Source organism: Zonotrichia leucophrys, chromosome 12 (assembly GCF_028769735.1).
Source record: "Zonotrichia leucophrys gambelii isolate GWCS_2022_RI chromosome 12, RI_Zleu_2.0, whole genome shotgun sequence".
NCBI classification, from domain to species: domain Eukaryota; kingdom Metazoa; phylum Chordata; class Aves; order Passeriformes; family Passerellidae; genus Zonotrichia; species Zonotrichia leucophrys.
The window spans coordinates 15,112,772-15,138,883 of record NC_088182.1 but is presented as its reverse complement, the minus strand read 5'-3'; the positions used below and the strand labels follow the sequence as shown (position 1 = coordinate 15,138,883).

Here is a 26,112-nt window from a genome sequence, read left to right as displayed (position 1 = left end):
CTGTGACAGCTGATAGACTTGGGACAGGCCATTACCAAGACATGTTTTGATTAATGATTAAAACGTGTTTTGTTGGTTTGTTCTTCTTTGCGTTCTGAGCATCATGCCAGTGACATCCTCTTCCAGCATCCCTTTATAAAAGATGGAATAGATGGAAGCTCAGTCTGTGCAGGGAGAGGATAGGCTGGGGACACGTGCTTGAGTTACCTTGCCCTGCTCTGTTTGTCCTCTGAGCCTGGAACAGCTGTGGGGAGCCAGTGCAGAGTGAGAGTGGAGCCTGTGCTCAATCCCTCAGTGCCTTTCTCACAGAGGCAGAGCTGGGTGGGAGCTAATGTGTGACCTTGTGGTTGCATGCTGAGCACAGACTTTCTGAGCTGGAGTGGGGCAGGTTAGAGGCACAGAGCAGAAATTGGCAGCTGGGTTCCATTCCAGACGCATTCCTGTGAAGCTGTAATGAATAAAAGTTATTAGTATCTTCTGCACAGTAGATTTTTGTGGCATTAAGCTGCCATTCAATAGGAGCTCTTAATGATAACTCTTGCTACTCTCAAATTTTTTTTCACCTGTAATGAAAATTTTTGAAGTTGCCTGTAGTTGTCATTGTACTTGAACTTCCTACATGACTGAGCACTGCTGCTGGATATTTTATTCCATTCAAGTTTGCTGATTTATTTGTGTGTGAAGGAAGCTACCAGTGTTGTGTACCTCTAAGGCTTATCAGGTAGCCTGCGTAGACACTATAGCTGTACAAAACTCAAAATCAGAGACTTTTCAAATGTGTAGGACTTCCTTTTTATAAAGCATTGTTATTCAAAATGTGTTCGTTTCAGAAGCACACCCTATGTTTTTAGAACCTGATTTTTAGTCTTCTCTGTTATTTCAGGTACATCACTTAAATAAAACCGGTGCTTCACAGACATTCAACAAGAATGCAAAGAGTTTTTAAGATTACCTTTTTCTTACAAGAATTTTCAAGCCCATAATCTTGGTTTTATGACCACTCATCTCTTTGATTCATATAAAGATGTCAGTCAAATGGTGTTATTTCTAAAGAAACTTGTTACCTAGACTCTTATTTACCATGCAGCTTTTGCTTTTGTGGAGAATTTTGTAAAGAAACAAAACTTGTGGTTCACTGCTAATGAACTGGTGGGCTTGCTTTAGTACTGTTTTTACTTACTTTTGAGCATTCATAATGAAACAATTATTTAATTGCTAACAGGAATAGGTTTGTAAATTGGATATTAGGAAGAAATGTTTCCTGTGAGGGTGGTGAGGCCCAAGGCCAGGTGGGACGGGACCTGAGCAGCCTGGGGAGAGGAAGGTGTCCCTGCCCATGGCAGGGGGTTGCAAGGAGATGATCTTCAAGTTCTCTTCCAACCCAAACCACTCTAGGATTCTATCTTAAAGGTAGCTAAAGGTCCCATGAAGGTTTCCTTACCCAGCTGTTCCTTTCAGGTGTTTTCCAGGCTCCCTTCCTGAATGTCCCAGCTGCTGTGGAAGGCAGGAGGTGACTCATGACCACCAAACAGTGACAGCCTCGGACCCCCCTGCTTCTGGCTGCTGGGAACAGCCTCTGGGCTCCTGTGGAGATGAATGGAGAACAGCAGTATGATGCAGGTAACAGTCCAGCCCAGCTCCTCTGAAAACATGAGCAATGTGGGAGAAAGATGGGCACAGTGAGTGTCCCACAGTTCCAGATTCACAGCTCCAGGTTCACAGATTCTGGGTTGTGCTCTGGGGCTGTCGTGGCTGTGTTTGTTACTGCTCTGGATCAGAGCAGGGTGTGCCACTGGCTAAAAGGGAAACAAAATCTGGCCCACCTTGGTGGCTGTGTTTTCAAGAAGCTGCGACTTTCCTTTCTGTGGTACCACTGTGAGATGGGCTTGTGAAAAGCTTGGTGGTGTTAACATTTATTATTTTAAAGCATTTCTCTTTCAGAGTGGCTAATACCTAGTTCTATCCTAGTGTTCATCATCTTCTTAATATTTTGGCAAGCTTTTGGTGCTGGTTGGAAAAGTCAGATAACTGAAGCTGTTTGCTGCCATTGTAATCTGGTTTTCTGTAGTCCTGTTTTTCTGAAGTGCCTTGGTGTGTCCCCTTTGATAGGCTTGTGATATCAATACCTAACCTCCTGCAGAGTGGTGTGTTATGAGAAATCAGCTCAGGTTTTCCATCACCTTGGAACACCATGCCAGAGGAGTGTTAGTCTGGGATGGCTGGGAATACCAACAGCTTTCTGAAACAGTTCTGGAAATGTGGGGTTGGGATCATCCCCTTGCTCTGTCTTGCCTGCCATGGCTTGTCCCTTTTCTTTGAGGAGGTTCCTACCTATCACAGTTTATATAAAGCAAATTTTAATTTGTAATCATCAGTGTAAACAATTGGATCAAGATTTTATCTGAGTATTGCTTTCCTTTGGTACTTGTCCAACAAGCTCCTCTTCTCATAGGATAATTCACTATTGGTAATTTTTCTACCTTTACTTTATGGAAATCTAATTGTCAGTGTTGCTGAAGAAATGTTAAACATAATTTTAATCTGTAGTGCTTTTTAGGAGAATGGTATCATCTGCTTTATGATGCTGGAATGTGCATTTTGATTATTAATTAAGCAAGTCAGTTGAGTTGTTGTCAATGTTAAATCCTCAAATAGTCCAGAAAAGGCATCATGGTGTGGATGTAGAATTTCTCCTGGCACATGCACATACTTTTTCCTTGCCTGGTGGATACTGCAGGCTTCTGTCACAGAATGTAAGGAAGGGAGAAGAAGAGTAAGGAGTTGTTTGCACGGTCAGCAGTGGTGTGTCCACAGGCTGTGATAGGACATTCCCCAGTCTTAAAACCTTTATTGACATTTTTCCATCTTCCTCCAAAAGTAGCAGGTCAGAGAGTCCTCTCTCACTCTGTGCTTTTGAATAGCTGAGGAAAGGTTTGATACTGGCTTGAAATTACTCAGCAGCTATTTCCCTGACCATCATTTTGTGCCAGGTTTGAGTACAGGAGGCTGTGAAGAGCAAACAATAAATGATGAGAGCTTTACTTGCATTCAGAGATAGTTCCCAGCAAATACTTGTGTAAGCATAAGCACATTGGTTTTGTTGTGCCCTCTGATACTGTTTTCTGAAGTACTTTTGAGTTACACTAGTCCAAACCACTGCTGGAACATTGCTTTCATATTCTTTGACTGGTGTAATTTTCTTCCACTTGATAATTTGCTGCAACTTCTGGAGGTTCTCCTCTGTTCTTCTGGTTTTACATCCAGGCTCTCTGGCTCCAAGAACCCAGACAGAGCTCAGGGTTGCTGGTTGTGATGCTCCCTTGTGCTGTGAGAGGAAAAGACAACTTTTATTCATGTCACAGTCTTTTTCAACTCCTGAAATTCCAACCTGTCTTTATTTATTCATGGCCTCGCAGCTGGTGGAGATGAAAAAGATTAACTGTTATTAAAATCAGATTGAACTATATCTACATTTCAGGATGAGAAACCTTTGGGTTAGCCTTACTGAAGTCTGCAAGACCTTCAATTGTGATGTACTTAAATGTCCAATGTGACAGTCTTCAACTAAATGACATTAAAAATGCATGAAAGTTATTTGCAGTGAGAATTTAGCTCAAATCCAAAGATGAGAACAGCCTAGTGTAGACTCTTTCCATTTCAGATGTTTTTAAGGGCTAACTTCCTTAATATTTCACTACATTCTCCAGTCCAAATGGTATAATTCCATATTCTTTCTCTACCTTTATGTATCAGAGAGCAGCAGGGTGTAATTTGTGATAAAATTCAGGAAGAGTGAGTGTTCCCACTAAGGCCACTCAGGGTCAAATGGGAAGTGATGCACCTGCTTAGGAAACTGCTGATATTCATGTAGAGAATTTTCTCACCTCCAAAGTGGATGAACATTCTCTGTAGGACACGTCTCTGATTTTACTTAAGAAAATGTTTGCTTGATTTGAAAGTTCTTCTGACACAAACTGGTTGCATGGCAATGCCAGAGAGATGGGAATTGTGTCAGATTCCTTCCCCTGCCTTTGCCAAAGTTGTGCTTTGCCTCTGGGCTAATGTGCTGCTCAGTCATCCTGTCTTAATACAGAGAAATAAGTTTCCACGTAGCAGAAAGCTGAATTTATTTAGGGCTTGTAGCAATTAAGGATATGGGCAGAAAGAGAGAGCATAAATATGTACACCCTTGCAGAATTAGATGAATAAATTGTGCTTTGGAATCAAATGCCTTAAATATGGTTTTGCTTGTTGTCATCTGTCACACTGATTTGCAAGTTTTCTCACAGTAGCAAGAACCTCTGCTGAAAATGTCTGAGGTTTTATGGAACATTCTGAACTTAGACTGATCAGGGTGTTTAATGCAGAGTTATGGCCCCTCAGGAATGTGGCTTCATTAAACTGGTCCTGAGTCACCAGGGGTCTGCCAACCTGTGAGGATGGAGCTGTGCAATGGGGTCTTGCAAAAAATATCAGCAAAAGGCTTAATTTAAGCAGGGCCTGCTCTGCTGCCACTGTCCTGCCAATAAAACCAGAAAACTGATTGGATTCTGGCTCTGAAAGCCTTAGCAGAGAGATGGTCCTTTGCTGCACCTTTGGAGTGCTTCTGCATTCAAATGTTGAACAAGAGAGACTTGTTTTGGGGGTTTTTCTCTGTTTATGTAGCCCTACCACATGCCACAATTAAAAAGCTGATTTACTGCTCTCATTGTGAATCCTCATACAGCGTTTTCACTTGGAGCTTTACTCTGTGAGCTTTTCCTGCTCCACATTGCTCCAGAAGGAGCTGTGCTCAATAACCTGGGGTGCTGGGACAGGTTTGTGAGAAGCAGCAGACAGGATAGTTCAAACCCTGGCTAGGCACAAACCTCAGCTGGGGCAGCCTCCAAAAGGGAGGAAAATTCCCCACCTCTGTGCCCAGTGGTGGAAGTGAGAGGCTGATCATCTCAGCTGTAAAACCTTGGTGAAGTGTGAACACAAGCTGAGTTCAGCTTTATGAATGAATGAACAGAAAAAGTTGTGGGTGCTTTTTGGAGAAGTTTCTAAAAATCTCTCTGACTGAAGGAAACTCCCTAAAAGAAAATGGTAAGAGTATTAAATTTGCCGTGAGTATTGGATAGGGATTTGTGGGGTTTTTTGCAGGGGTAGTTTTGGTTTTTGAGTTAGTTGGGTTTGGTTTGTTGGGGGTTTTATTTGTTTTTCGTATGAAAACAGTGTTTCTACATGAGCTTTTGGCTGTCCTGATGAACTGGAAGGAAGGACATGATTTTGACTACCTCTCAGGCAGTGAATAGGACAAATAGGTTGTTGGTGATTATTAGGATGATATGGCCATTAGGATGAATAGCAGGTAGGTGAAAAATTTCATAATGTAGGGGTCTGAGGCCATATATCATGTTGCAAATTGCAGGATAGATCATGGTGCGAGCAGTGCAATGGGGAAGAAGGTAAAGGAGTAGAAGTCTATTTTTAGATTTTGAAGTTTATAATGAATTTTCATTCTCAGAAGGAGGCGAAGCTTCCTGTTCTGGAGTGGATGTAGATTGTAATTTGGATTAGGCTGATTAAGGAGGTTTTGACTGTGTTTGTAATTGTGTTGGGGTTGTTCTTGAGGTTGTTGGATAGAAGTGGAAATAGGATGGGGGGGAGAGGGTTGCTAGTGTTAAGAGTATGAATGTGTTTAGGACTAATGAGAGGTCCATTACTTTCACTTGGATTTGCACCAAGATGAGCGGCTCCTAAAACCATTGGATTACTATTATCCTTTGAAAGTAAGGAGGCTGAGGTTTTATGCTTAGATACAAGAGTTAGCAGTTCTCACTGGTTTCTCACTGGGTGTGTGGGACAGGCTGCAGGGCCGGGGATGAGTGGGGATGGAGGAGCTGTCCTGGCATGGAGGAAGCTGCTCTGGGTGTGGGACAGGCTGCAGGGCCCAGCATGAGCGGGTGTGTGCCGGAGGAGCTGCCGTGGCACGGAGAGCCCCTGTGGGTGTGGGACAGCCTGCAGTGCCCAGGAGGAGCTGCCGTGGCACAGAGAGCCCCTGTGGGTGTGGGACAGCCTGCAGTGCCCAGGAGGAGCTGCCGTGGCTGCCCAGGCGGGATCGGCTTCAGCCGCAGCTCAAGGCGGGGCTCGCTGAGCAGCTGCAGGCGAGCCGGCTTTCCTGGGAGCTCCTTGTAGCAATTAAGTGGCAACAGAAGTTACTAATTGACCCTTTCAGTGTGTGAAGTGACCTGTGGCTCATTTAAGGAGCTTAAGTGCCCCTGGGCGGTTATCTGATGATAACGGGGCTGGGGCCTCGCCGTGCGGGGCCGGAGCAGCCGCGGCTCCTGCGGCGCTCCTGGGGCGCTGCTGCTCCGAGCGCCCGGCCGTGCCTCTGCCTGCTCTGCTCCCCTTCCCTTCCAACAGTGTCACAGTGTCACCCCAGGCAGGACTGGCTTTTGGGGGCTGGAGGGCAGCGGGGCTCTTGCTGCAGGGGGGTTTTTGATGCAAAGGGTGAGATGGTTTTCTTTGGGTGAGAGGAAACTTAGAATTCGCTTCTGTGCCTGACTGACCAGAGCTGGTGTTTGTTCCCTTCTTGATTCTGGAGCTGTGAACTTCAGCGTTTTTATGCTCATATAAAGCTAAAATTCTTTTTAAATGAGTTGAGAAATCTTAATCTATTTTAACAACGTTTTGCAATGAAATTGTTTTTCTTAGAATGGCTTGCAGCTAAAGCTTTGATCGGCTCCACCCTAATTTGCAAACAACTGTGGTCTGTGTCTTAACCTTTTATTTCCTCAAAAAAAATTCAAGATAAAACTCCTTATTTATTTCTCCGGGTAATTTCTTCAGTAAGTTAAAAATTATCCTTTAAAAGTGATGGTGATATTCAAGCTCTGAATCTTTTGAGCTATGAAAGGCCAAAATAACCAGCTGTGGTTAAAACAGACAAAGTTGGGTTCTGGAGAGATAAGAGCCTCTTTTAAAATAGATAATGTGATCAGCAAACAACAGCTAACTGAATATACATTTTTAAGTTTTGGGAAGTGATAACACCCAGAGTCACAATGAAAAGTCAAAGATGAGCTTAGCCATCAGTTTGAAGGTAAAAAGAACCTATTAAGCTCAAGACCTGTAGCTTTTTAGTCTATTTAACGTATCTCAGACTTTTGGACAAATATTTGCTCCTTTCTATTGGAAGACTGGGAATTGTCCCAGAGCTTACTTAGCTTGTTAGCCTGTCCAGAGGGCTGATAAGGACACGTGGTGGTCGTTAATTCATTTTTTAATGTGTAATGTTTCCTACTCAAACAACTGCTGCTGGGAAGATCAGTTACTGCCTGCCCTAGGAAAGGCACGGGGTGGAGGAAATGCCAGTGTCCTGTAACCTTTGCTGAGCTCTCCTTGGGCTTGTGATACACAGAGATTTCTCTGTTTTCAAATATAAACAAGGTATCAGGTTTCCTGGTCCTGAGAGGGGGAAAGCTCTGTTGTTCATTCATAGACAGCTCTGGGGCAGATGGTGGAACCGAGCCTGAAAATGAAAATGAAAGCTCTGCTCTCGTGTGCTGTCACTGCAACCCCATTTTGCTGCTGAACCTGAACCTGGTGCGTTGAGGTTAAAAATGCTGCTTGCATGGGCTGGGACCCTCACTGGCCATCCCACTGTGTTCCTGCAGGAAAAATGAACCCAATAGGGGACCTGAAATCCACCCTGGGCTGGCTTGGTGTCTTTTTAGCAAGGGGGGGTACATGTTGGAGAAAATAGGAATAGGAGAGCAGCAGGGAAGGGGGCCAAGCTATAACTGAAGGGGAGACCAGGGCTGGGGTACAGGCTTGACAATAATAATAGAGAATTTGACTAATCTTTAGTGTGGTTTGTTACAGGTGCTTGCTTCCCTAACAGCCTGAGTGAGCTTTGAACTGTGGTTTGAGTGGTTTTAGCACATTTATGTTTTAAATGCATCCCATAATGAGGTTTTCTTGGTCTAAAGAAGCTGTTACACCTTACAAGCTGGGCTTTTAAAGTGACCAAGTTGAAAGGACTTTATTTCAGTTATGTCTCAAGTTGTTTTCTTTAGAACTACCCTGAATCCTTCTCTTTGCTTTTGGTGTTTTAGAACAGCTAAATGTATACTATCTGACTTTAAAAAGAGCACAGTCATATTTCAAAGGGTTTTTTAGACTTTCTTTTCAAATTGCTTACTAGTGCTACTGCTCTTTCCTGGGTGGTTTTTAATTTAAAACACCAACAGTCCAGTGTGCCTGGAGTTCTGAGTCTCTCATATTTGTTGATATAAATACAGAGCTCTTCTGCCTTCTTTTCCCTCTCACAAATCATAAGCAAATTTGTGCTAAACCAGAATCCCCAGGATTTCACTGTTTTCCACACCAAGTCTAGATTATAAGTGCTGTTCACAGGCAACAAAGGACAAGTAATGTTGTCTTGAAATGTGATCACTGCACAGTTGTGTACTCAGTCATTTGGAATCAAAGTGGGTTTTGCTGTGGTTTGTCGTAGCCTAAAGCCACAGAAGTGTTTGGCTTCTCTTCCAGATGCTGGTTCCAGTGTGGAAGAAATGGAATTCAACTGGGATGAGTATCTAGAAGACACAGGAGCAACTGCAGCCCCCCATGGATCTTTTAAACACGTGAGTAAGGGAGGGTGTGTGTGCTTGGCATCTCCTGTGTTGTTTGTTTGATACACAAAATGTTTAGGGTTTATTGGAATGATATCTCAGATTTGGAAGACTAACTAGAATCACGTTTTTATACAGAAATGTAGAATTTAACCTTTTTATTACTGTTTCTTGTCTTTGTCTCTGTACGTAGCACAGGGTGACCCCACCCAGAAATGCTGAAATCTAAGGAGTTAAGGTATTTTCTGCACCAGAAGATAAGCCTGATTTTTCCCAAGAAGCTCAAAATATCCAGTCTTTTTCTTCTTTTGGTGATTGCTCCTGGACAACTATTTTGGAGGAGTAGCTTTAGAAAGCTGGTGGCAAAATAGTTCTTGAGCAGATGTGCTCTTAGAGAAGGCTTTAAAGGCAGACCTCAAGGTGGCAAGGAGAAAATAACAGCTCTGCCAAACACCTGACTGTAGTAGTTAGAAAACTGATTAGGATAATTGTTGATCACAGGCTTAATGAATAGGATGAAGTCTTGATAAGCCCTTGTCTTTGCCCTTGGACATCTTAAATGTCTGCTGGTAAAGTCCTGGAGAGCACTGTCCCATTGGGGGAGATCTAATGTGAAATCTGCCTCCTTGTACAGGGCTCTCAGTGAAGGTGAGCTGTACAGAGCTGGTGTCCAAACCTGTTGGTTCCCTTCCAACAATTAAAGCACCTTCCAGACTGCCAGACTGGTGGCTGTGTGTGGCACATTGCTTGGAAGACACCCTGTGGTGCTCAGGCTTTTGGGTCCAACACCATGACTTTCAGTATGAGGAAACTTAAATCAGCAGGAAAACAGCCTGAGGTGTGTTTGTGAAGGATCACAAAGCATTTTGAGTCCAAGGGTAACCTGGAGAAATTAAGATTATTAAATAGTCTGTTAAAATGTGTCAGTTGTATTAGTAGTAAAGATACACAGAAAATACAGACTTCACAGAGGCTGTGAGAACACTGGGATGTAGTTGTAAGTATTTTGGTCAAAGTAAAAGATCAGGTATCCCATTTCTGAAGGGAAGGGGACTGTGCTTGTTTTATTTTTCCTGAGTGTACTGAGGCTGTAGCTAGAGCCAGCTTAGAGTGGTGGTGTCCATGCAGCTCACACTGAGGGGGCAGCATGGAACCAGAGCAATGGCATTTTGCAGTAATCCAGGGAATGGTCTGTCTCCTCTGGTGTGGTTTACTTCACTAGGTCTCTGTTAAAGAGGCCTGCTATCACAACTTGGGCACTATATAACTAATTGTAATGCCAGCTTTACAGCAGTGGCCAGCTGAATTAATATTGTAGCTGGATTTTGTTAATTAGCAGAAGACACATTTTGAAAGACTCACTGCCCCTGCACCAGCTCAGGGGCGTCAAGTGTGAGGTCTGGTGGCTCATGGTTGATAAAAATACAATTAGGTTTTGAAAAGCTTCACATATTGTATTTTTATTAACACAGTGGAGTGTTGCTGGTGATGGAGAGTGGTGAGGAGGTCTGGGCAAAGCCCTGGGGGTCAGGGGGCCTGGACCTCTGCAAAGAGGTCATCAGTGAGCGTGGAAATAGATGCCTGCACATTCAGAATGAAACTATTGGGTATTTTCTACCAGAGCTCCTTAGAATTTGTCCAGAGACCAGTGTTGATTTTCTCTGTAATAAGCCTGGCATAAAATTCTTTATTGCTGACACTGAGTTGACAGGCAGAGGGAGGAGCATATTGATATCCTAGTCCTGCTGTTAATAGAAGTGCAGGAGTGCAAGGGCACATGCTGGAGGTTTCTGTGGTCCATTGGAAGGTAATGTGCTGGAAGAGGTGGAGTAGAAGAGAGCCTCACTGCCTCCCAGTGGAGAGTGACGGCCCTGAGACAGGGTTAGTGTGATTCAGGGTGCATCAGGTGAGTGGCTGTCACTGGCAAGTACTGGTACTGGTGTGCTGTGCTGCTGATGGTATTCCCTCCAGCTCAAATCCGTGGTCCCAGTCTCTGGACTTTAGGATTGACATATTTTTGTAATCCACCGTCAGGAAAGCTAGCAAGCTTTACTCTCAAAGAAACAGAGTGAAAAATTCTGAGCTGAAAAATAGTATTGGCACAAGAGCAAATGAACATGTATGATAAATTAATTAATATGAATGCATTTTTAAATGGAAATGTGTGGTTTTAGTTTGTTTTTAAATACTGAAATAGCGAGCTCCAATTGTGAGTTATGGGTGAAAAATACCTAACTCGTGTTGTAGGAGAATACATGGACAGGTTAAGGGAGTGTAATCCATGCTTACACAGCCCGTTAGCAAAGCATTGGACTTGCTTATGGGAGAGGTGACTTCCTGTATTTGTATGTTTTTTATTAATTCTGAGAGTTTTGCCTTGCTATGAGTAAGACGCATTGGAGAATTTAAGCTACTTCTCAAATTAAGTGTGTTCTAATGTTTAATTTGTTAGCATTTTAAAAATTAAACAATATCAAGATCAAAGTGACTGGCATAAAATGTAGCAGAAAAAAGAACTCTAATGGAGCTGTAATGAATGCCGGTGTTGTTATCCCCCCAGGTCTAAATACCCTTCCTCTAGCACCGAATGCTCTTTTTAAATTCCTTTCTGCACTTCACAACACGTGTGTGACCATGAAAAACAAGTTGGTCTTCAGCATCTTCTGAACACATTTTTTGCTGTGTGTTCTTGCACACTCTTAATCCTTTTTATCTGTTCCTTATCATCATCTCCCTGAACGGAGCTGCATCCCTGGCTCTGGCTTATGCTGTGGCACAGCCTGGGGACAGCTCCTGGTGGGAATTGGGGGGCACAGGGGTTGGAGTCACAGCTCCTGGCCCGCTCAGCTGCCCTGTCGGACCGGCTGCTCCAGAGGAGAGGCTCTGGAGGGTGCCCATCCCGCCCTGGCTGGCCCGGGAGGCTCCTTGGAGGAGTTTGTGGCGCTCCCCCAGCCCGGCGGCGCTGCCGGGAGAGGGCGCGGGCACCGCTCCGTGTGCGGAGCTCCGGGAAGGGCCGCGGAGCTCCGCAAAGGCTCCGGCTGCAGGGAGCGCTCCGTGTTCAGAGCTCCAGGAAGGGCCACGGAGCTCAGCAAAGGCTCCGGCTGCGGGCACCGCTCCGTGCACAGAGCTCCAGGAAGGGCCGCGGAGCTCAGCAAAGGCTCCGTGTGCGCGGAGCTCCGGGAAGGGCCACGGGGCTCAGCAAAGGCTCCGGCTGTGGGGAGCGCTCCTCCTGCTGCTCTTGTTCTGCTGGAACCTGCTCTGCCTGCCGGGATGCTGTGGTGAAAGATCAGCTAAAGGGAGCAGCACAGATTTCCCAATTCTTCAAATGCTGCGTTGAGCTCGAGGCTTTTCTCTCAGGAATTGGAACATGAAGTTTTTTGTCTGCAAGACAACTGTCTTTTTGAAGAGACGCCCTCTATAATACCGCTTCAAAATGCCTGCAGGTATTGGGTCCTGCTGATTAGGTTTTTAAGAAGAGATTTCTCTAAGTGAAGGGTATTAACCCAAAGGATATGAACAGTTAACACAGGCATACGCTTTTCTTTCTGGTGTAGTTCTCTTAGTTTTATTTTTAGCAAACCAGTATGTGCTGCCTGATGAGACTATAATAGCTATGGCAGTTACTGAACTGTCAGCACAGAACTGGGAATAAATACCCCAGAAAATATCTGCTCCATCTGCATCATGCTGAAAGCCTTTCTTTTAGTAGTTTCAAAGAGGAAAGAGGGATCTTTTAATAAAGAAAGAAAACATGAGTTACAGCCAACTGAGAATGGGCAATTGACAGGTCAGAGTTTTAGTTAGGACTGAGGTCCTGGAATTAAGCGTAGATCAGACCATTCTATAGAGAGAGCAGAACAGGGTCCATCTGCTCTTTTGGTATTGTTTTGGGGTTTGGGAGAAATGAGGAATGTGAGAAACTTAAGGTGTTGTCTTCTCTTTTAAGTCTTCCATTCCAGTGTCTCAGTTCTGTGCAGTCAGATTGGTCACCTGCATGCAGCACACCCACATACAAACAGAGCACTCCCAGTGTCTGGTGCTTTATTGTTGTCAAAGCATGAAGAATACAGACTGATCATGTTCCATGCAATTTATGTAACAGCACTGCATATAGAATTGTTTAGGTTCTTGTATAGAGAGCCTAAAAATCCTTATTCTGCACTTTGTGCAGGTTTGTGACTTCTTAGCATGATGGAAGAGACAGATACTGTTACCTAAGGCATGTTTATGTACTTTAAATGGGCTTTTTGTCCAAAGACCTTGAATGACACAATTTAACACAATGAGTCAAAGTTGTGGTGCTGAGTTTGGCCTTTAGTTTTGCTCAGTTTGCCAGCCCAGCTGTGAGTGGGAAAGTCTTTTGGTGATGGGGGAAGATATTGTCCAGGGCAGAAAATGAATGGCTCAGTGTTTCTTTAAGTTTGAAAAGATACTCTGAAATGCAAAGAAGATTTCATTAATGACGATTCTGTGAGCATTGCAGTTTGGGTCCCATAATGTGATAAAGCTGTTTCTCTGAAGAGGCTGAGTGGCATTTGGCTTGAGTTTTCTTTGTTAATGAACTTGTCTAAATTGTTCCTCTGTTATTCAGCAAAGCTTCTGAGAGGTGCTCAGATGTGATGATCTTCTTCCTCTTCAGGTGGATACAAGTTTGCAGAATGGTTTTGCCCCTGGCATGAAGCTGGAAGTCGCTGTCAAGTCTGACCAGAACACCTACTGGGTTGCCACCATCATCACCACGTGCGGGCAGCTGCTGCTGCTGCGCTACGACGGCTACGGCGAGGACCGCAAGGCCGACTTCTGGTGCGACATCCTGACTGCTGACCTGCACCCCATCGGCTGGTGCCAGCAGAACAAGAAGATCCTCAAAGTGCCTGAAGGTACCAGCTCTGTGTGCAGGCACAGGGAGCACACCAAGAGGTGCTGTTGGCCTGTGTCAGCCGGGCAGGCAGCCTGTGTGGGTGCTGTGGTGTGCAGGTGCTGTTGCTGTGGGGACAAGCTGAGGTTATCTGCTGTGCTTTCCTGAAATCCTGTGACAGAGGCTTGTGGTTATCTTAATCATCAACACCAAAATCTACTGCTTTGACATTTCCTTTAAGTTTTATTTTGTTTTATTTCTTTGTTTTAAGTTGTTACTGGTGTGTGACAGATTCTCTTGAATTAGACAGTTCAAGGTTGTGGTAACATCTTGTGTCTGAATAATCTTTATCTGGCAGGAAAAATCAGTCTTTCTCTTTCACTGTTTGCTTAGGTATCAAGGACAAGATACCTGACCAGGAGGAGTTCCTTCAGCGGGTGCTGAAGGGGGCCTGCAGTGCCCCTGCTAACCTGCTGGAGGGGGTAAGTGCTGCAAGGGGCTGCGTGCTGGGTTTTGTCCTGGCTTTGCCCTTCATCATTAAGGGGACCTTATTTGAATTGTGAGTTCAATTCCCTTTTTAAGTTTAGGAAGCATTGTAATATACTGTTGACCCTAGAGTTCCACTCTCTATTTACAATATTTAATTTTTATAGTGTTGTCCTGAAACATATCTGTTGCTGCAGGTTTGGGTTGTTCATTAATCCTGGCAAAAGAAAGACCTTTTTCAGCTCAGTAGGGTTTCAGTCTTCTTCCTGTTTTGTTCCTCCTCCATACAGCTCTAAGAAAATAATGCTTTATTTATCTGGCTTTCATGTTGTCTCCTTTCTCAATTAACTTCTTTCACTTTGAATTGTTTGTTTGGGAATTTTTTACTAACAGTCATATTATTGTTTCACTTAATTACATCTTTGCAAGTGAAGAACCAATTTTTTTGTCCCCTGCTCTGCACTTAAAACAATATCTGCACCTTGTATCAGTGTCTGGTTGTAAAGCACAGAACATTATGGTTTTTGGAAAATGCCTTTGACACCTTCATTACAGCTAACAGTTCTGTCTGTATGTTTCTGTCTAGTCATCTTTGTATGCTGGATGACTCAGTTGTAGAAAGAGGTTATTCATGTTTCCTTCAAACCTGGAATATATAAATGATAATGTCTCTGCAAATGATAATGAGGACTTCAGTGAAATGTGTGACTGTGTCTACAGGCAGTGCAGGAGCTCTGACACAAACACCAGCAATTCTGAACGTTGTCACTTCTGGCTTGTGTTAGGAAGGGACATGGATTTCTGTGCTCATACTTTATTTATGCAGACAGAATGTGTGTAAGGAGGTGGAAGTATGGCATTTGTTTTGTTCTGTTGTACAGAATAATTTGTATTCTTTCTGTAGCTTCACAGAGGGAAAAATCCACTGGATCTGATCGCGCCCGGCTCCCGCCTGGAGCTGCAGAACGCCCGGGACTCCCTGGAAGCCTGGATCGTCACCGTGGTGGAAAACGTCGGTGGGAGGCTCAAGCTGCGCTATGAGGGCCTGGAGGATTTGGACAAATTCGACCAGTGGCTCTTCTATTTGGACCCTTTCCTTCACCAAGTGGGTTGGGCAGCTCAGCATGGATACAGCCTGCAGCCACCTTCAGGTACTTGAAAACACAGATCTTGTATGTGGTGATCAGAGGTAGAGGCCACTGCTTTAGTGCTCTGAGTTGTCCTCCTGGGTCCACGTGGTGCTCACATAATCTGTGTGTTCTGACGAGTCCTGTACCTAATAAAATGTAGGTGAAGGCACAAATAATCCTACAAGACTTTTCACCCACTTATTCTAAATGCTTTTTGGCTTGTCAAAACTTTCCTCCTGTGTGTGCAAAGGAAAGAAGTGAGAAAGGGATTGCCATCATGATTTCAGTTATTTTTGGTATGTTTGTTTTCTTGGAGTGTAAAAAGTCTTATGGTTTTGGAGTACTGCTTAGCAGGAGCTTTTGCAGCTCAAGCCTACTGGACTGATTTAGGTACCATTTAAAAATATGAAAATCTTAAAAGAAGGAACAAGTGTGTGGAAGCAGAGGCAAAGGTGGACACATCTTTCAGGCATGTCCACATCAGGGCAGGTCATCAGAGGAGGGGGGCAAAAAGAGGGAGAAACACAAAGAGATGACTTGTGAGCTTGCCAGTAACATGTTTCCTGATGAGGGGAAACCTTGGGATAAAGAATTTGGCAGTTTAGAGCGGCACAAATGAAACTTTATTGCTGTATGTTCTGAGAGAAAAGAAGAAGAAAAATGACTACTCACTCTTTCCCTCTCTTTTTCCTCAAGCCATTAGGTCCTTGAGGAGTGAAGCAGATTGGCAAGAGATCCTGAAGAAGGTGAAAGAGGAGGAGGAGGAGTCATCTGTTCCTACAGATCTTTTTAAGGTAGTTTAATGCTGTGGATGATACTATGGAAATGCTATATTCCTGAGCAATGATTCAGGGAAGTCAGCCACCCAGACTTCTTTCCTTGTTTTGTTTGTTGGTTTTTAAAATTTATTCCCTTTCTCTCTCTGGTTTAAAAATGTATTTATAAGGGAAAATAATCATACTGGTATCAATTCTTGGTAAGTTAGACAATGCACCCATCACATTTATGTGAGTCATTAGTTGTCCTGGTTCTTAGTCCATTTTTCTCAGCTTTGTTTGGACCCATAAGTAGAAGTAGAGGTGCTGTTGCTGTTGAATTTGTTGGCTGAGGTACAGAGATATGGGTAATTCTGGAGCAGGAGCCCTGTTCTGCAGGTTTCTGTTAGACTGGAAATGGAGGCCTGTATAGTTTCATTTAGTGTAGCTCATGAGGGGTGCTAAAGGTTACAGGGAAAAACCTCCAAACATTTCTATCGACTTATGAGACCACTCTTATTCTCAAATCTTGCTTCTGTGTGGAGAATGGCAGAGGAAGAAGTCACAGGGACACAATTCCCTAAAACTCATCAAAAACTGTCAGTCTCAGGGGGCATTGTTGGCCTTGTCATTCAGAGAAGTTGCTGGTACTGAGACATGTTGATTTCTTGGAATGAACTGATAAAAACTCCTTAAAAACTCATCCTCTTCAGTTAATATATGTGAGGTATGTCTCTTTTTTGATGGAGGAGGGCAGGTAATCAGAGCAACACATCATTTTCCAGGATAAACCTGTGATTGGAGTGCACTCATTCTCTGAAGGCATGAAGCTGGAAGCTGTGGACCCAATGGCTCCCTTTGTTATCTCTCCTGCTACAGTTCTCAAGGTACCAGAGTTCTTAAACCAGCCCTGCTGAGATTCACTTCTACTGCTACCTCTGTTCTTAAGTGCTCAGGGAATTCTCATTAACTGGTTATCTTAAAATCTTGAGCTAGTTTCCAAATGAAGTGTTTTGTAGGTCTCCCTCAGGGGACAGGCTGCCTGATCAAACAGCTGCTGGTGCTGAAGCCACTGGATTTCAGTGGAGGGGAAAAGTTCCATAAAGATACAAGCTCAAAATATCAAACGATGAAAATTGTCAAACCCATAGTTTTAAAATAGGGTATATACCCTCACAATCTGAGTATCCACCTGGAGATAGTTTTTTTGGGGTTTTGATTTTGTGAAGGTTATGTCATTACTGTGACATAACCTTACATTACACATGACATTTAGATGGCCTGATTTCCAAACGAGGAGTTTCAAAGTTGAAATGAAAACTCTCCAACATGATCAGGCATTCCTTTTCTTGCTATTTGCTTGTCCTGCTTCTATTTGCTTCAAGAGTGTAGTGGTTTTATTTGTGATAGTCCATCCTGGGATGCAGTTCAGCCTTGTTGAAATAAGCAGTTTGTTATAGAATAGTAGGAAGACCACAGATGCTAATTTCTGTGCATTTTTCATGAGAAAATTCCCTAAAGCACTAGGTCACCTTATCTTTTAAGTGCTCAGACATTGTTTTATTATTCATATTTGTTAAGTTTCTGGATAACGCAGATGAGTCTGCTGATTTATGAAGCCCAAAGATTCTTTTATTTTTTCATAACCCTCCTGGTATTTCAAGGTAAAGGGTTTCTATCAGGCAATACTGCTGTTTAATAAAGTTACCAGAATCTGCATCTCACAAGAGCCCGTGGTTCTCTTTTGGCTGACTGCAGGTGTTCAATGACAAATATTTCATGATAGAAATCGATGACTTGCGGGCGGAGCGCGCGAGCAGCCAGCGCTACGTTTGTCACCTCAACAGCGCCGGCATCTTCCCGGTGCAGTGGAGCCTGAAGAACGGGCTGCACCTCAGCCCGCCCCCAGGTATGTCTGTGCAGCCTCCTCCTGCTCCCCTCTGCTCCCCACAGCTCCTGGCAAAGCCATGGACAGAGCAGCACAGCAAAGATCCAGTGTTGTGTTTGCGTTGCCCCCAGATGAAGGGAGGAATGATGAATCTGACTCCATGTTCTCAGAAGGCTCATTTATTATTTTATTATACTATATTATATTAAAGAATACTAAACTATACTATACTAAAGAATACAGAAAGGATACTTACAGAATGCTAAAAAGATAATAATGAAAACTTGTGACTCTCTCCAGAGTCCTGACACAGCTTGGCACTGATTGGGCAAAGAATCAAAACAACTCACACCAGAATCCAATGAAACAATCTCCAAACACATTCTGAAGGAGCAAAACACAGGAGAAGCAAATGAGATTGTTTCCCTTTTTCTCTGAGGCTTCTCAGCTTCCCAGGAGAAAAATCCTGGGTGAAGGGGATTTTTCAGAAAATATTAATATGACAATCCAGCTCTGAAAATCAGGAGGTTTGAGTTTGGGGAACTGAGATTTCCAGGGCATGAGCGTGGATTTGGGATGATGAGAGAGGCTAAGGATGTCATGCATAACAACCTGAATGCTGGAATGGATGGAGTGAGTGTTCCAGGCCTGAAAGAAATGTTGATTTCAGACTTAATTTACATGCTATCAGAAGCCTGTAGTCATTTGCATTGGATTTTTGCTTCTGGTCAGAATGGAACATTGTTATCCAACATTTTGTAATATTTTTAGGCTATCTTATCACTCAGAAGTTAATGAACTATTTTTTTGACCAATGGCCTATCAGGCGCTGTTGCAGATTGTTGAAACATTGCTTCAGGACATAAGGGAACAGGGTAGTCTTCCTGCACTGCTGAAATATTTATTCATTTTCTCAAACTAGAAATGTCAGTGGTACTGTAAAACCTGGTCCTCTGCTCTCTTACTTGGCACCTCACAATTCAGAGTTTTGTTTTGTTTCAGCTGCTCCTTACATCAGGGGAGCAGAGACTGTAGGATGTTTGTCTCCTGCCTTTGCTTGGATAAGGTGTGAAAAGTGACTCTGCCTGACCAGCATTTCCTAAAATTTTGCATGTGAAAAGTGAAGTCTTCACTTTATAGGCATGTGACTGGAGCTGACAAATATTTTAAGTTTCTGTTCTCATTTCTCTGGACATAGTGGTCATTCTGAATTGTGTGAGGTCTCAAGAGCTCTACTGGCACTGGTAAAACTGAGAAAAATGAATAATTAAGTCTTTCTGTGGTTCAGCCCTTTCTGAGGAAGAGTCACAGAATAAGTTAGGTTGGACTGGTGACGTCTCTCCTCAAACCCTGACTTCAGTTTTGGGCCTCTCACTCCAAGACAGACACTGGGGGACTGGAGCAGGTCCAGGGAAGGGAATGGAACTGGGAAAGGGGCTGGAGCCCAAGTCCTGTGAGGAGCAGCTGAGGGATCAGGGGGTACCTGGAGAAAAGGAGGCTCTGGGGTGAAACTTTGGATCTCTGCAATTTAGATCATCATGTTAATGTTATATTCATACACTGGGTTTCAAATTTTGTTTGATTTCTTAATGTGTTGTCACAGGTGTTCCTTTAAGGGGAATGGAATAAGTGCAGCACTTGTGTCCTTGCTAATTCACCGCCAGCCTCAAACTGACATGGCAGCACTTTTGGGCCCCATTCCCTTCAGTTATTTGCTTTTTGTTAGATCACAGGGAAGCCAAGTATTTCCCCCAAGAAGAATATAATTTTTCTTGGAAGGATTCTCTGTCTCCTGATGGAGTCCTTGTTAAGACACTTCCCTTCAGATGTCTGCAGATCTACAGCTGTTATCAGACTTGATGAGGCTCTTGGCACATCTTACTGCTCTCTTTAATGACTTAGCATTTAACATGTCTTTGAGAGAGCAGTGTGTTGATATTGTGCACCTTTTGAGTGCTCTGTTTTGAAAAAATAGCTTCAGAGCTGACACAAGAGCAGTTGCAGAAATCGTTCCTGAATTTCATCTGTACTCTGTGAAACTGTGTAAGATGAGTGAAACTGTTAGGGGTGAAACTGCTTTCCCGTGTTTCAGTTGCTTGTCTGCTTGGCAGATTCATGATTCAGGTTGGAGTGGTCTGCCCTCACATGGCTCCCTGAAGCCCTAAGTCAGCTCACAAGCCTGAGTGACCCAAACAGATCTCAGTCCCTGTGTGTCAGGTGGGTTTGAAATGAGTCTCAGCTGTTAAGCTCTAACCCTTGGCTCTTTGCTGTCCTAGGTTACCCTGGGCAGGATTTCGACTGGGCTGACTACCTCAAACAGTGCGGGGCCGAGGCAGCTCCCCAGAGCTGCTTCCCTCTGGTAAGGTTCTCCTGCTGAAAATCTCCTCTGCTGCCTCAGTGACACCCTGATTCCAGGGAGAGGAACATTTTTGTTTCTTACTTTAATTGCTTTTCCAAGTAGAGTAGAATGTTTGAGCTGGAAGAGACCTGCAGTGATCAATTATCCCATCCAATGCCTGACCCTCTTCTGGGCTAAGCAAAAATGAAAATGTGTTGTTAAGGGTATTGTCCAAACACTGCCAGGGATGGAGCTTTGAGCCCCTGTCTGGGAAGCCTGTTCCAGTGTTTGACCACCCTCTCAGTAAAGAGGTGCTGCCCAGTGTCCATCTGAAGGTGCCCTCAGAACCATTCCCACACATCCTGTCCCTGGAGATCAGCACCTCCCTCTGCACATCCCCTCCTCTGGGAGCTGCAGGGAGCAGTGAGGTCCCTCCTCATCCTCCTGTTCTCCAGACTGGACAAACCCAGAGTCCTGAGCTCTTCCTCACATGGCATTCCCTCCAGCTTTTCACCAGCTTTGTTGCCCTCCTCTGGACACGTTTGAGCACCTCAACACCTTACCTGTGATAACTCAGAAGAGATAAGACAGTATAAATGAGAGTGAGCTGAAATAGTTGCATGCCAGCTTCCTAGATAGGGAGGCAGTGGACCAAATGTTTCAGTTATGATAAAGCAGACTGAAAATAAATGTTTGTTTTGTGAAATTGAGATGTGTAAGAGTCCGTGGAAGAGACATAGAACAGCATCAGTCATTGTCACTCCTGTAACTGTGGAAACAGAGCCTTTTAATAGACCTTATTTTCATTTACTAAGGGTACTCTTTCAATCTTCCATCCTTTCAGCTTGAAAAATTAATTCTATTGTATTAATCAATACAAATTCATCTTAGATTAGTACCAAATAATCATTTTTCATTAACCAGTGCCTGAAGGACGTGCAAGATTTTGGGCTTTTGTTGGTTCAGTGACAATATTGCTGTCCCCCAAAGCACAATACCTTGTCAAGCAGGAAAGGGTACTATTAACACCTGCCTTCCAGTTCCATTTACCATACTTGGGCTATTGCAGTGCTTAGGGGGAGAAATTAGAATGAATAATTACCAGTTTTTGAAGAGAGTGTTGCTGGCTATGAATTCTTGTTGCCCTTGTTCTGTCTTGTAAACTATAGCATCTTAGAGCAGGTCACTGAATTTATTATCCCTTTCTGAGAAGAGTTGATCACTGGAGGCTAGTTCCAGAATTCATAATGTATTGATCCTGTAATTACATTGCAGAGTGGCTCTGGGAAGAAGAGTCTTCTTCTGTCTGGCTGGTACTTCTTATCTTTAATTCAAGAGCTCCAGAGCTGGATAAACACCTATTCTTATGTTTTAGGGATTTTTATAAATATATATAAATGCAAACTGTATTGGTGAATAAAGTAAGACCCTACTTATCCAAAAAATGTAAAATGAAAAGAAAGCTTCCTATTCTGCCTGCCAGAGCTCAGATGAGGCAGGAATGTTATTTGCATACGTAAAGTGGATTTCCAAGTTAACATGATAGAATAGAGAACCTGGACAGACTATTTGTCAGACTTATCACTCAGGTGGCAAGCAGCAGAGAATTTCTGATTGCTGAGAATGCACTCAGTCCTTTCAGTGAGCCTGAGCATCCTTATTTTTTGAGGACAAATTTGCTAGGTCTGTAGAGCCTTTTGTAACTTAAATTTGTTGTAGTTCCTGATATATCTTACTTGTTTACAGTGTGCTAATTATCTGAAATGTCCTCTGTCGGAGTATCTCTCTGTGTTATTCAGGCTGTGAGGGCTTTGTGTTGCTCCTGTTCATGGATATTCATATCCTGTCCTGGATACACAGCTGGTGTCTTACTGAAATATTCTGGCTTTTTCCTAGTTAACTTCTGACCATGGATTTAAAGAGAACATGAAACTCGAGGCTGTGAACCCAGTTGATCCTGAAGAAGTTTGCATTGCTACAGTCACCAAGTTAAAAGATTCATACCTCTGGCTTCAGCTGGAGGGTAAGCTGGTTTGGGGGGAGAGAGGAGTGCTTGCCCATCACTGCACTTGCTTGTAGGGCCATCCCCAAACCTGAGGAGTATTTGGAGCAAACTGACTGTGTGCAGAATATGGGCAGCAAGGCACTGTTTCCTCAATGAAATCATAGTCAAAACCCACTTGCATTGTCAGTTTCCAGTTTGCCTTGGCTGGCACTGCTTGTTTAAGCCCAAAATGTCATTTGTGCATTGCAGTGTCAGTGCTGGGCTCATGCACCATGCAAAGTGCTGAGCAGGGCCTTGTGGAAAGCAGGGGCCTTGTGACAGTTTCACAGATGAGTGACTTGCATTCTGAGCAAGCCTTGGCCAGACCTAGGAAGGAAAGTTTCTTCATTAAGGTAGAGTAAGCCTGTGTCAGCTGTTCTCCATTATAATCCCATTTCTTGATTGGAAGTACATCAGCATGCACTTGCTATGCACTGTGCATCTCTGCTGAACTGCGAGGGAAAATTCCCATCTCCAGCCTTTAGGAGGAAGTAAATAAGGTCAGGAAAGAATCTGGTCAGTAAAAGGGGATGAATAAATGATTGTTATTGTGTTCCAGATACACCATAAATCAAAGCAGCTTCACTAACAAACATGCAGCAAGTGTTAACCAAATTAGAGGTTTTATGACTTGTTTCAATTTTTCCTTTTCTGAACTGAACAGGCTCCAAGAAACCTGTCCCTGAGTGTATAGTGAGTGTGGAATCAATGAATATATTTCCAGTGGGTTGGTGTGAGACGAATGGATATCAGCTCAGGCCTCCTCGCAAAGCAATAGGTACCAGTTCTCTTCTGTTTGCAGGGGTGGGGTGGAGCTGGTGAGACCTGCCAGAGCAAATTGCTGCAGAATTACTGCTGGCATGGCTGAGTTTGGAAACATTCATCATGCACAGAGGCTCTGTGTGTTGCACAACTGCTCCCCTGGCTGTTGGGGCCAGTTGGAAGCACTACAACTTGAAACCCCGCAGTGCTGGCTTGAGGCCCCTGCACACTGTGAGGACAATCCACTGGCCTAACAAGGAAATCCTACCTGTGTATGAACACCTCCTCTGCTCTGCATTTACCTCTGTCTGAGCTGTTCTTGCCATGTGTCTGGCCCTGATACTGATTTTACATGTGCACTTGTGCAAATGTTAATGCCACAACAAAGCAGTGTGGATTGTGTGCACGTTTGGAGTGAAAATAAAGGAAACTGATTTTCTCAATGGGCCAGGTGGTGATGATCCCTAATGACCAAGTGCTGAAGAGTAAACCCCACCTTTTTAACTACACTAGTAGGTAGAATAAGTGTCTTCTCTCAACTGGTTAGTGAGGCATGTTTATTAAAGTTTACTGGGGATTGGAGAAACTGAAGAACTTCTTCAGTGTTGATTAATAAGAAAATTTTTATATTGAAATGAGCTGTCATTTTCTGCAAGTCAAAGCAAGAGAAATTAATCCACTTGCACTGCCAAGGAGAGATGAGGAAGAAGAGGGGGGATCCTAATTAGATAAAAGATGATTTGAAAAAAAAATCCAGAAGTTTTGTTGTGGTCAAAGCATGAAATTGCTGAAGAGGCATAATGTTGCATTACCTTGTTTTATTTTACTACCTGGTTGTGAAAGCCAGAATTAGCAAGTGGACCCACCACCTAAATGACTGATTTGGTTGCAGCAGTGTTTTCTTGCATAGCAATTGGCTGAAATCATTGGTGTGTCTAACCAGCTGATTTCATTCCATTTGAAAGTTAAAGTGCTGAAGTTACTGTGCCAGTAAAGTGACACGTGCCAAAGAACATAACCTTTGGGTGCTGCAAAAGAAAGCATGTAATTCCTTTTTTGGCTGGTAGTACAGGTAGTTATGGGGTTCTGATGCAAATAAAGAGGCACAGAAAGTAAAACTTCATCGAAAACTGGGCATATGCATGCTTGATTTAAAGAATTTGTAATGGAAGTTGAAGTAAAGCTTCTGGTTCTCTTCAAATTACTTGGGTCTCGTGCGCCTGGGTCAGTTGTCTGACACTGCAGTGATGGGAACATAGATCCTTTTTGCTCTATATTTAAAGAAATGAGTCCAATATATATATGTGTATATATTTATATATGTGTGTGTATATATATATGTATATATCTTAGTCTAGATGCTTCATTTGATTTCCTCTAATATTTTGCTCTTGTTTTTCTTTCAGTAAACAAGCAGAAAAAAATTGCAGTAGTTCAACCAGAGAAACAGTAAGTAACAGGTTATTGGCTGTTGTTTTTTGTTGAGTTTTTTCTCTTTATTTTTCAACTGGAAAATTTGCTGTGTTAGGGAACATGTAGATTTGCAAAAGTGCTGTACTGAGGGTTGAGAGGTTCCACACTCCATTTGTGTTAATGCTGGTAGATTCTGCTGATGTTCAGAAAGACCTTTTGCACTACAGTAAGAGGAGATAGAAAGCCTGGAATTTTTTGTAATTGCTCCTTCCCAGATTAAATTTGGCCCAAAGCAGGCAGAAAGAAAAGTTCTGCTGCTATCTACAATGAGTCTAGAAACTGTGTCATGCACGTGGAGCTCAGTCTCATGAGCCTGCTCAGAAATGCTCCATGGAATGCTCACAGTTGGCTTTATTGACTCTTACAGCTCTACAAACACCAGAGCTGTCAGTAGTCCTGCCAGTGTTTGCATTGCTCCTAAAATTCTGAGCAGACTGTTCCCCCATGTTTTGCAGTTGGGATCCTTACCAGAGTACTGGAGTCATTCTGGTTGTATTTTGTTTCAAAGCCAGCTTTTTCAGAATGCATAAGGTGAGGGTGCACTGCCTGTGCTGTGGAATGTGAAGTTAGGAGGAGTCAGGGGATGCAGACTCCTGTGGGTAGCTGTGGGAGGTGTCTGTCACCATGGTGGCCCAGGGACTTCAAGCAAGGAAGGATTGCTGCTGGCTGTAGCAGGACAGAAGTCCTTTCCAAATGGAATTTGGTAGTTTCTGTATGTTATTGTGATACAGGGGAGGTATAAAAAGTTAATAAGGCTGGAGCTGAGGAAAAAAAGTGTTATTGTGTTTTAGTAACAGAGAGGTGACTGTCATGACTATCTGTCTGTTTTCCCAATCTCCTCCTTTCAATTTCAGAATTTTATCTTCAAGGACAGTTCATGATGGACTAAAGAACCAAGAACTGAACTCTTCTGACTCAGGTATTGATCACAGAGGTCAGGCTAACAAAGGCAATATCCTGTAAGAGTTCACCTGCTCAGTCCTGTTAGGAGAAGGAAGGGGAGGAAAGGGTTTGGAGATTTTCATCCCTTGATGATTTTTTGAACTTCAGAAATGAATGAAACAAACAAAAACCTGCAGTTACTTGTGTTCTGCATTTCATATGTGCATTAAGCCTGGAAATCAGATTCTTACACCAGAACATTGCCCATCCAGCAGAGGATCTGTGAAGCTGAATGTGCACTGTGACCTTCTGTTGTCACCTGTTCAGTTTGATAAAGTGGGAGAAGCAGGTGTGCTATATTTGTGCTCAGAATTGTTGGATTCTGGCTTTGGGAAGCAGATCTCTCTGGTTTTATTTTTAACTTCATCGTGGTGATAAACAAAACCAATTCAAACAGCAAACTGCTTTGTGTGCCAGATGGCAAAATCTAATAATTTTCTCAACTGTTGCAAGAAGGAATGTGATGAATAAGTACATCTGCTGGTGAAAGTCACACAGATCCATCCATTTGGCAACACAGTGCCTCCTCCTCTGCTGTTTTCTGTACAGTGAAGTGCACATCTGAAGCTTCCCTAAAAGCAAGATAAAAATGATGTGTCCTTGTTTATCATTTTAATTGGCTTTTAATAGAGTCATAATGTAAATTTGACTTCATTTATTTATCTGCCAGTTTTCAACTGCTGAATTTAAAGTCTTTAAGTGGTAGTGTTGCTCAGCCAAGAAAAACTAGAACACTGCTGGGTAAAACAATATTGGTTTTGTACATAAGTGTATTGCAATATATATTAATACTTGAATTTTGAGCAATGCTGAACCAT

At 43.3% G+C, this 26,112-nt stretch overlaps 1 protein-coding gene across 1 annotated transcript in view; it reads left to right on the top strand.

Moving 5' to 3' along the window:
• The window catches only part of SFMBT1 (Scm like with four mbt domains 1), a 71,550-nt gene that overhangs the window by 33,191 nt on the left and 12,247 nt on the right, over nucleotides 1-26,112 (top strand). The window contains exons 2-14 of the mRNA XM_064724001.1: nucleotides 1,459-1,620; nucleotides 8,536-8,630; nucleotides 13,258-13,498; nucleotides 13,870-13,958; nucleotides 14,867-15,113; nucleotides 15,789-15,886; nucleotides 16,633-16,734; nucleotides 17,606-17,756; nucleotides 20,012-20,094; nucleotides 21,970-22,096; nucleotides 22,782-22,895; nucleotides 24,286-24,328; nucleotides 25,207-25,271. Of these exons, the coding sequence (XP_064580071.1) occupies nucleotides 1,593-1,620; nucleotides 8,536-8,630; nucleotides 13,258-13,498; nucleotides 13,870-13,958; nucleotides 14,867-15,113; nucleotides 15,789-15,886; nucleotides 16,633-16,734; nucleotides 17,606-17,756; nucleotides 20,012-20,094; nucleotides 21,970-22,096; nucleotides 22,782-22,895; nucleotides 24,286-24,328; nucleotides 25,207-25,271 (1,483 nt within the window). The 5' untranslated portion in view covers nucleotides 1,459-1,592. The remainder of the gene's footprint in view (nucleotides 1-1,458; nucleotides 1,621-8,535; nucleotides 8,631-13,257; nucleotides 13,499-13,869; nucleotides 13,959-14,866; nucleotides 15,114-15,788; nucleotides 15,887-16,632; nucleotides 16,735-17,605; nucleotides 17,757-20,011; nucleotides 20,095-21,969; nucleotides 22,097-22,781; nucleotides 22,896-24,285; nucleotides 24,329-25,206; nucleotides 25,272-26,112) is intronic.